Source organism: Typopeltis vanoorti, chromosome 1, assembly GCF_054136105.1.
Source record: "Typopeltis vanoorti isolate ZY-2024b chromosome 1, IOZ_Tvanoo_1.0, whole genome shotgun sequence".
Lineage (NCBI taxonomy): Eukaryota > Metazoa > Arthropoda > Arachnida > Uropygi > Thelyphonidae > Typopeltis > Typopeltis vanoorti.
The window spans coordinates 48016345-48028144 of NC_143549.1; the positions used below are offsets into that span (position 1 = coordinate 48016345).

Consider the following 11800-nt stretch of genomic DNA (forward strand, 5'->3'; position numbering starts at 1 on the left):
AGTTGTGTTCCTAAAAGTTCACTAAAATTGCTAAACTCAATAAAGAAGAAAGTACTCAGGCTGATAATGACCTATCACTCATCAATTCACTTCATCCTCTCTCTCTCTCATGGTTTCTACTATTGGAATCTTCTATGAATACTTCCACTGCCAATGTTCATCTAAACTCACCATCAAATTCCTGGCATATGTCCTCACGGAGTATGTATACAGGATTTTATAATAGTACTACATGAAAAAGTTACACCATTACTAACTTATCAACAATTTTCCCCCAGATTAATCTGTTATCTGTCAAGACTGTGATATTATCAGAGCTTATATATATCTACCTTCTAAGATACTTCTTACTGTATCAGTCACCTAGATCTTAATCTTTCTCTGGGTGTTTTCCTACCATTCTAACAAAAAAAAAAAAAAAAAAAACTTGTTTTGCTAACCTTTTCTCTCCCGTTCTGTTTAAATTACCATAACATCTGAGATTAGCTCTGCTCACACATTCCTTTCATGCTAACAATATCAAGCCATTTCCTAATATCCTTATTAGGAAAGGGCTTGATATGATGATTATGATGCTCTCATTAGCGAAGTCTGTTCACTCTCTTTAACCTTTTTCAGAACTCTTATATCTGTAATCTCCAGTGTTTTATTTCTAACCTATCTGTCAGACTCACCAGTCATACCATACCAGCTTTGTTAATTATGTTGTCTATTTCCATATTTAGTTTTTCATCTTAATTAAAAATTGTGCTGAAGTAGCTTAAACATTTTCAGTGTCTGTTTCTATTGTGGTTCTCTTTTTTATTACTGATTTTTATACCAAATTTAATATAGCAGTTATTTGATTTAGTTAGGGAATCTACACACCTATAGTGAATTTATTTAATGATGTCAGGTTTAATAGTGGTATTAAACCTGTTATCAAAATTGGAGGTGTTAATCTCAGCTCTTTGCTTTATGCGGATGATGTTATACTTCTAAATAAATCCACTACAAGTCTGCAAGATTCCCTGACTAAATTGAATAACTATTGTAATAGACATGAAGGTCAGCATTAAAAAGACAAAGACAATGAAAATAGGCAGAAACATTGAAAATATCAACTGCATTGTGAATGGAGAACTTATAGAACAAGTAAAACATTTCAGCTACTTAGGCACGATCTTTAGTGAAGATGGTAAGTTAAATATGGAAATAGACAACAGAATCAACAAAGCTGGTATGAATAACTGTGTATACAAGGGTGGTCTGAAAAGTTCTCGGCTTAACAATGAAAAAACGAATTTATAATTGCAAAATTATTTTCATTTTTCAACATAATCTCCCTTAAGACTAATACATTGATTCCAGCAATGCTCCAGCACCATTATCCCATCCCTGTAATGGTTCTCAGTAAGATCTGCAAAATACCCCCCCTTTACCACTACAATCACCTCTTGATTCGAAGAGGAAAAAATGACCAGCATGAAAGAGTTTTAGTTTTGGGAAGAGATAGAAGTCAGAGGGAGCCAAATCTGGAGAATAAGGTGGATTTTCAAACAATTCCTAGTGCAGATCCCTTAATTTTCCATTGCCAAAACACTTGTGGTGCATTATCCTGATGAAAGATTATTTTTTTCTTCTGCAAACCAGGTATTTTCGCACGAATTTTTTCATCTAGTCTGGTTAAAAGATTGGAATAATATTCCCCGGTTATTGTTTTATCCTTTTCAAGATAATGAATATGATAACATGAATATGATAATGAATAATGATAATAAAATGCCTTTAGCATCCCAAAACAATAACGTCATGGCCTTTCCTGCAGATGGAACCAACTTTGTCGTCTTCTTTGGTGCTGAACAACTGGCTTCTGTTCACTGTTTTGACTGCTGTTTGGATTCTGGTGTGTAATGGTGAATCCAAGTCTCATCCATAGTATAAATCGATGCACAAAATCAGTTTTATTCTTGTTAAAATGCTCCAAGCACTGTTCAGAGATTTTAATGCCGGTGCGTTTTTGATCTGATCTGCTGTGAGCAAGCACAGCACCCATCTTGCACAAAGCTTTTTCATATGCAATTCTTCTTGAAAAATATATCCTACATATTCTTTTGAAATGCCTATAGTCTCAGCAATTTCACTCACTTTGACTTGCGGGTCATCCAATACCATATCATGCACTTGATCAATGATTTCTGGTGTTGTTACACTTTTGGGCATCCTTCATGTGGATCATCTTCAAGGCTGGTATGGCAACATTTAAACTCGGCAGCCCATTTCTTAGTCGTCAAAATGAAGGAGAAGAATGTGTAACATTTATGAACCCAGAAACATTTATGAACTTCGAATGAATTTCTTTTGGCGTTAAACCGTCTTTTACGAAGAATTTTATAACTGCACAATACTCAATTTTATCCATTTCAAAGGATACAGACAACACTTTTACTTCAGACAGCTGTCAAACAAACTACTTGATAGAATTGCTTGCAATTTCACATGGATGCTTATGACAGATGTACCAACTAGGGAAAAAAAAGCCTTGCCGATAGTGTTGCCATCTATGGTTGAGACTGAGAACTTTTCAGACCACCCCCACTCGCGCGTGCACACACACAGTTAATATCCTTGTCTCATACGTGATTTAACATCAAACCATATTCCTATACGATCTTCAATTCTAACTGTTGACTTGCAGCTCAAATATAGACTAAGTGTTGTTTGATATCATTTAAACTGGCATCAATAAATTGACATTCCAAACCTATACCACCATCTTCTACTTCTTATTTATCCCTTCTACTGCCTTCTGGAACAATATCCCTGTGTGAACTGTGGATTATATTATGTAGGAATCACACAGGGACACCCTACAATCCATATTAATGATTAATAGACTTTTGTTGTGTAAAACGTTTATGTATCATTACCTCTGATGGTGTATGTCTTATGACACACGAAACTTGTTGGCTTTTAATTGTGTATTTTTAATAAATTGCTTATATTACAATGTGGTCTCAATACTGAGAACTTCCTAGATCATAGTTTATCTATTCCCTTCACTCACTGGTAACATTATGAAATTGCTTGACCACGACCTCCCTTTAGTAAACCTCTGCTGTTCTTTTAAACTAAAGATGCCAAGAAATGATATTCCTGGTTTAATCCTTTATCCACGTGTAAGCAAACAAAGTTTGCACCTGAAGTATCTTCAGGACTAGGCAGCTCATATGTAGAGGCTAATGACTTCACATCACTTGCTTTAGTATCTTGCAATCTTTAATTTATAATATAACCAAGTGAAAAAACTTCTGACATCTATCTCTAGTCCAGAGTATTTTAGTAATAAGGTGTGACACCTTTTGGCTACTCGTATATGGTAATATGACTTCTGCATTACTTCAACCTTCTTATCACTTCGGGGGTCTGGCTCCCACTGATGAGACCTCAATAGAGGTTGAAACTGGTCTGGGTAGTGACCCTTCCTATAATGCATAGCATTATACATATCTGAAAGGATATGTGCTTTGCATTATGTTATGTTATACTAAGGCAAGTGATGTGAGGTCATTAGCCTCTGTATACGAGTTGCCCAGTCCTGAAGATACTTCAGTTGCAAACTTTGTTTACTTACACTTGGATAAAGGATTAAACCAAGAATATAATTTCTTGGCATCTTTAATTTATAGTAAAAACCAAGTGAAAAAACTTCCAACATCTGCTGTTCCTTGAAAATTATAGCTTGTCCTGTATAAATTGGTAAGAAGTCACATACTTTCTGTATGTGACTTCGTGCTAATTTCTCTAAAATCTTCGCCTCCACTCCAGTATCTCTGGAGTAGTGGTGAAGATTTTAGATTTTTATTTTTTTTAGTTTTAAATTTTAGATAAGTTTTTGCACCAAACCACCCTTTCACATGCTATCACAATGTATGAGATGCCATACATTCTTTCCCTTCCTTTGATATCTTTCCAGAGCTGAGACTCAGATCAGACAATCATGTCAAGTGCCTGACCAGTATGGCTGAACATTCTTTTGCATACTTCTTTATATCCGATCTGCTACTGTTGAATTCTTGGCTGAGTTATGCATCAGCTCTGAAACCTCCTTCTCATTCACTACTATCTCCATCCGATGTAGTGGTAGCACCGTGTGGCACCATCTTACACCAGGTGGAAAGATCTTAGTAATTCAAGTGCTCATTATTTGAATAGTCACATACCCTCCACATTAAGTTATTCTTCCACATTTATTCCGTTTTACTTCAGCATAATTAGGATATTCTTTTGAGTTGCTTTTAGCCTGCACAGCTGTTTCTTTTCATATAATACTTCTAACTTTTCTGGCCTGTACTCTATATATTTCATAATTTCTTATTCTAGCATTTTTCTTTCCACATTATCTTCTCCTTCATACGTATTTCTTGCTTAATAAGGTTGCTTATCCATTTCTCTCCCATATTATTTGTTCTTCAAACTCCAGGGATATGTTGAGATATTGCAGCTTTATAAAAAGCATTTGCTGCACTGCTTATATCCTTCTTATTCAGTAACTGATACTGTTAGACCAAACATAGTATTCTCTTGAGTTTGTCATAATTTCCAGTTTGTTCATTTAACTTCTGGTTAGTCCACCACATGTTTCTTAGCAAGAATTAGATTTTATGAAACTAAATAATACAACCTGACAAGTTATGCAAGCCATCAGGCTTACATCATCATGGTTACAAGACTTGTATAAAAAACCAGAAAAAATAATTAACAGATTTTTCACAAGCTTCAGTCTAGTACATATAAGCAGAGTGAAACAGAATGAAGAAACTTGTGGTCTCCATAATGGAAGTTAAATGAACATTTGCTAAACAACAGAAATATTAGACATTATTGTTCTAGTTGTTGTTCAGCCTTTTGTAATTGGAACATCCATACACTTAGATATTTTTCAGGTGAGTATGGCATGATCACCATCACTAACTGTGAAAACAGTCACATCCTTATCTGAGACCCCCCCCCCACTTTTGATGCTGTAATTAAATCTACAATTTGACCTCAAGTTCCTTCTGTTATATGTTGCTCAAGAAAGTTGTCTTGCAGCACCTTACTAAATTTGCCTTCATTCTTGTCTTAAATTTTTCTCTGCTTCAGTTGATGCTCGATAGTTTAGTTTACCATAAAACCTATTTAGTATCAATCAGGGTAATTCGGCAATGCATTTCATTATCCTCAGCAACTTATTTGACAGGTCTTGTAGCAACACCCTACCATATATTTCATGATGTTAGTCTTTGCTTTACACCAGATAGCCCCACACCCACTGCTATATGGAGCACATTATTACTATTATTAATTTCATGCATTTTTGACTGGAATGAAATCATCTCATATCATTAGTGTACTCTTTTCTCTCCACCCCATCTCTGTGTCTTTCCAAAAAATAATTACACTTGATTCCAGTTGCTACATGTGGCTCTAAGAGTCAAGTTTCATTAAAGCCGATAATCTTAGGCTAAAATGTATTCCTCAATCCCAAATTCAATGTTTTTGTTCCTGATGATCTTGGCATTTGAGTATAGACATTAGTTATCTTCTGACTTTTATGTATACTGATTTCTGCAGTCTTTTGGTCCAGTTGGGAAAACTCCTAAAGGTTATATTACTAAATATAACAAGAGAAAAAAAAATTTTTCTCAAAGGGTAATTTATTTTTTCACATGACAAGTATACTCGTCGAACGCTATTAAGGGTTAAAAGAAAGAAAGAAAAATAACGTATTACTATTAACTTACATGTAAGTAATGCTCATCACATCATGTAGAATGAAGAACTGCTAAATCACAGACACATCACTATGGTAAATATAATTTTTTTAGATTTTAGAACAGATGTCATATCTTAACATAAGTTAATTTACATTTTCACTGTTAAAATGTAAATCTACTGTTTAAAACAAAACTTTTCTTGCTTTCTTTTATATTCAAAAAATCGCAAATAAGGCCTGCCTTGATCTTCCCTTTAAGTCATTTCCGACTGTAGGTGACTTTGTAGGCATTGCCCATAAAGTATTCCTGTAAGATTTTTACAGGGTAGTTCACCATTGCTTTCACCCCCCCCCCTCTTCCCTCAATTTTATCTGGGCTCGGGACCGGCATATATGGCCGGGATGTATTTGTGACTATAATTCATGTGTTCACGAGGCTGGTTTGCCTGTTCTGGGGGGACGAAAAACCCAAGTTTCCAGGTGGAAAAAAAACCCTACCTCCATATGAGACAGGCTAACTCACCTTTAGTTAAAAGAGACCATATAAAGGTTCCTCATGTCACTATGGGAATCGAACCCATCTTTCTGACCAAAGGGCTTTGTCTATACTGACTCTGGAGGCTCCAAATTAAGCCAGTGTAGTCTAATTTCTGACCGATTTCATGTTGAATTGAAATCATGGCAAGACCTTCCAATCAAGTTTCAGCCATTGTAGAACGTAAATAAGTTTTAGTTTTGAAAGACTACGCTTGCCATTGGGAAAGGACAGCATCTGCATTTAAAGTATCGTTGAAGATTACTTCAAGACTGGCTGCATTCCCTGGGCTCACCCCAATGTAAAACAAAAGACACAGTCATCATATCAGTGTTAAAACTGCACTGCTGAATGGTCGGATTCTCGCTTACAAATAAGAAACAATGGAAATTGCACATGGAAGACAGAATAATGACCATTGTCACATCGTACAAAATTTCAAATTAATTCAGTCATTCTGAAATTTTATATATAATCCAATTTTGTAATTCTATATTCGTTAAGAATATGTTACTGTACTTTCATTAAGCAATTTTGATAAATATGCATATATTTTAACCTCGGGTTAGTTTCACCTCACAGCCAACAGTGGAATCGGAAATAAATGCAAGACAGAAGGTGTTCTGCAATTGTCACGTTGTCTGATATTAACGCTAACAGTACGATATTAAAAGCAACATAATCTTCATTATTTTAAATGATTATGATTTTTAAAAATTGTACAGTGCAATGAAGTTTTATTAGGTAAAAATTTAACTAACGACATCCTGAAGTCTGCTTTCAATGGAGAAGGAATAAATGACTTTTTTATTGTTTATTTTTTTTGTGTAGTTTAGGCCAATTTTGCTGCCCCATGCAAATGCACATATTGCACCGTCGGTAGAGCCGGCCCTGTCGTAGTTTTCATCTGAAGAAGGGAAAATTCACCCCATTGGGGTGAATTTGCAAATTACAGAGGAATTTCTCTACTAAGTGTTCCAGGTAAGATTTATGCAAGCATTCTTGAAAAGAGACTGTGAAAAATTGTGAAAGAGAAACTTGGAGAACAACTAGCTCGGTGCAGGCCAAAGAGAAGTTGTCAAGATCATTTTCACTTTACAACCAATAGTTGAAAAACCATGGGAATATGACAAGAATCTGTACTTAATTTTTGTGAATCTGGAAGAAGCATATGATATAGTGCCTAGAGAACAGCTTTTCAAAACACTACAGTTATATGTGGTAAATGGAACATTATACAGGGCAACATATACTTGATATTTAAGTTGTAAGTCAGCATTTAGAATGAAGGGAATGCAGGAAGATGGTCTGATGTAAAATCAGGTGTAAAACATCATGTTGGAGGAAAGTACAACCTCCACACACGTTTAAGCCCCACTGTAAACTTACTACCTCAATCTCATATCCATCCTATCCCAAAAAAAAAAGGGTGATAGGAGTCTACTGTCAAACTACTGACCAATTGCCATCACCTCTGTCCTCTCAAAAATAATGGAGAAAGTCATCGATAACCAACTCATCCACTACTTAAGAGGCCCATGAATTAATTGGTTATTACCAGCACAGATTCTACAATTCAAGATCCACAGCTGACCTTATAACGTACACGTACATCACCCACCACTGGACACGTACATGGAAGGGTTCTGAGAATCTTGAGCTGTCATCCTTGACATTTAAAAAACTTTCAACCGTGTGTAGCATCACAGCCTACTAAACAAATTGCTATCCTTTGATCTCCCTGTCATCCTCTGTAATTGGGTAGCCAGCTCTCTCTCTCTGGTCATTCTCTGCAAGCCTTGGTGGTGGTGACTCTGTCTCCTTGAGCTTCATCACCAGTGCTGGAGTACCTCAAGGCTCTGTCCTATCACCTACTCTCTTTCTCCTATACATAAATGACCTACTCACAATAACTACTATTCCCATCCACAGCTTTTGCAGAAGATAGTACTCTCCACTTATCCTACTCATTTGGCAAACCATGTAGTACTCTGACATCCCAGGCTACAAGATAATCTATAACTAATGCCTTAAACATTGATCTACATGCTATCCTCCAATGAGATGAGGACAACTTTATGTTCAATCTCACCAAAACACAGTCTTGCCTTTTCTCATGCAAAAGAGATCCCAGCTCACCTATTCTTACCCTAGTTAATATACGAATCACCAGATAAAAAATCATTTCTCTTTGCATGGGCTAAAGTTTACCTGCAGTCTTTCTTGGCATAAACACATCACATCAATAGCCTCCTCAGCATCCAAGAAACTCAGCATTCTCTTACATTCAAGAGCCTATTTTACGCCCAACCAATTCTTCACTATATGGACATCCCAAATCCATCCATGTTTAGAATACTGCTCACAAGTTTGGGGTTGTGCACCTAAAACTTCCCTTAAAATCCTTGATGTCATCCAGAAGTTTGTAATTAAGCTGACAGATGATCCTCTCTTACAGATTCACTTCAATTTCTATCTCACAGGTGCAGTATTTCAGCACTGTGTTTATTTTACAGGTACTTCCATGGTAACTGTTCCAGTGAATTGGCAAACCAGCATTCCTTCACTTTCTGTTGCACCTATTAATACATGGACTGCAGCTTGCCCAGCACCCATTTACCTTGCAACTGCAAACATGGCAAACCTGCTTCTATTCATCCCCTTTTATTCCGTCTTCAACCGTATCCTCTGGAACAGCCATTCTCAAGAAGTATTCCCAAATTACAACCTGCAACTTTTCAAAAAAAAAAAAAAAAAAAAAAAAAAAAAAACATCAATAAATTTCCTTCTGCATTTTGCACATGGTATACTTATGCCTATAGGTATCTCAACCTCTCGTGTATGGGATCAGCATATACATAAAAAGTAAAAAAAAATACAAAATTGGTCTGAATAATGACTTTTCTCATAATGCATAACAACCTACACATTTGACAGGAAGTATACCTTGTTGAAAGTTTATTTTTCACTTGGTTAGAGTATAATAAATTTAGTTTAATCCTTTATCCAAGTGTGAGCAAACAAAGTTTGCGCCTGAAAGTATCTTCAGGACTGGGGTAAGGTGGTACAACACCAGGGAAACTCATTGCAAAGGTGGAGCAAGCTACCAACAATCCTGTCTCAGTATCTCCTATAATGCAAAACACATCTCCTTGCGGATATGTCTAATGTTATGCATTAGACATATCCGCAAAGAGGGCCACTAGTGGCCCTTCCCTTAATGCATAACATTAGATGCATAACACTATAATGCAAAACACATCTCTGCAAGGAGATGTGTTTTGCATTATAGGAGATACTGAGACAGGAGTGTTGGTAGCTTGCTCCACCTTTGCAATGAGTTGCCCTGGTGTTGTACCACCTTACCCCAGTCCTGAAGATACTTTCTGGAAGTATACCTTGCATTTTAGGATGCTATGACAATTTGATGTGACATCATTTGCCTACACATGCAAGTAGCCTAGTCCTAAGTTGAAGATAGTTCATACATATTAGTAAAATTCAAACATCCATGTCCATGATGAAATTCAAATTATCAAATCCTGTTGGTAGAGTGGATACATGATTATCGTGCGTAGTTTAATCCTATGTGTGAGGAAACATTGGCCTTTGCCAATGTTTCCTCACACATAGGATTAAAACAAGACTGATTTGTGTAGCATCATTTACTGTATTATACAAATGGCCTTGTTATGAAGGTACTTAATGTAAAAAATATATTTCTCACATTTGATTAAAGGATAACAAGAATACAATTTCTTATGAATATAATTTACTTTTTAACCTGGAAAAAAGAGGCTTGCTGAAAGTATTTGTTAGTTTGCTTGTGTGAGAAAAAGTTTTGTATGAAATTTAATTTGAACCATTCATACAGTAAGCAGTGCAGACCCACTTTAACATGAGTATAACTTTTATGCAAATTAATATTGTTATTATTTGATACCTCCAGGGAGTCCAAAGACTCATTGAGGGAGTGCACCTACTCTACAACTCTCCATTTCCACTGCTCTACCAACTGCAACTACCTTCATATAAGCTAATACTTGACATAATTGACTGAGAAAAATATGGAGAGAAAAAGTTACTAAGCTATCTAATATTTGAAATTTTTGTATGACTTAAAATGATGATTGCATGGAAATCTAAAATAATTATTTGAAAGCATTGTGTTATTTCACTTAGAAAGTCACTTATTTAAAAAAAAATAGCAAATAAAAATATTTCCTGGTTTGTCTTTTCTAGTTCCTCTTATCCGAGAAATGAGAAGTCGTTGGATGTTGCCATTGCCTTTTTCACCTGTGCAGTGATATTATTTCAAAATGAATATGCACAAAATAGACTGTTTTTATGGAATAGCTAGATTTAAAAAAAAAAAAAAAATGCATCTGCTTTCACAGAATCAAAATTCTCAAGTTTGTTCAAGGATGGTTTTTTACAAATTATTTCTTTGTATTGCCAATCAATAATAATTATATATAGATATCACTGTATTGAATTTTTATTAGTTGATAGCATATTGGTAGATATGATGCAAAATGCTAATTAAAAAGAAATCTGGTTGGCTTAAAAATTTCTTTTTGGACTCTCCTTATGAAAATCAGATCCTGTAGATAAAAATCCTCTGTGTGCCATCAGGGGTGAAAAATTATTTTGTAAATTTTTTTTTTTTAAATTATGTATATTCATGAATTAATTGCACTCTTAAAAAATTTCTGTACCAGGACTTCCTTAGTTTAGGATTTCATAACTATTTGTGCATGTGCTGTTTTAAATATTGTATCTATATAATTTAAATATTATATAGACACTCCAGAGAAAATTAGGAAATGAATCTCAGCATTTTTTTTTATGTAGCAGGCATTTTGTTTTCATGAGGTAAATGTGACATCTATAGGGAGAAAAAAAGTCATGCTGATAATCTAAAGCCCAATTAATTTCATTTAAAAAATTCTCTTAAGCCATCACAGTTTAAATCTAGTTGCAATAGTATGAAAGAAATAAACTTTTCTGCATTGGTCCATACTTTTCAAATTAATTTTCTTTAGCATGAATATGTACAAAATAGACTGTCTTTTTTTTTTATTGAATAGCTAGATTAAAGATTTAAAAAAATTAAAAAATTAAAAAAAAGTTAGGAATATTTTACAGCAGTATCAACGATCACCTGATAAGAATCAGAAAGAAACATACACAGTATAATACTTTTGTAATTATTTTTGTGCTCGAGTACTGAGTACACTAGTACATATACAGTATTATTTATTTAAATAAATATGTATCTCTACATTAAAATGCTGTTGTGGGAAGTCAAAAATTATGACGTAATTCTTACCAGATTTTGCAATTTTCACACCTCTAACATTCATTTTATTAATGCTATTTTTCCTCTCAACTTTTCCATTTTCCAAATTCATTTGCATATTGTGCATCTGGCATACTTGATGTTTTATCCACATTACCAATGCTGGCGGAGAAAAGTTACATATGTATTCATAATTTGTCCTGTCTTTGCAGTTTTTAAATAACAT

The 11800-nt window shown here is 34.8% G+C and overlaps 1 protein-coding gene across 1 annotated transcript in view; it reads left to right on the forward strand.

The window, feature by feature from the left end:
• Window positions 1–11420, forward strand: part of LOC150109954 (protein NipSnap-like) — a 162882-nt gene extending 151462 nt beyond the window's left edge. Inside the window, exon 9 of the mRNA XM_090416040.1 lies at window positions 10515–11420. Within this exon, the coding sequence (XP_090272166.1) occupies window positions 10515–10579 (65 nt within the window). The 3' untranslated portion in view covers window positions 10580–11420. The remainder of the gene's footprint in view (window positions 1–10514) is intronic.
• The last annotated feature ends 380 nt before the right edge of the window (window positions 11421–11800 follow it).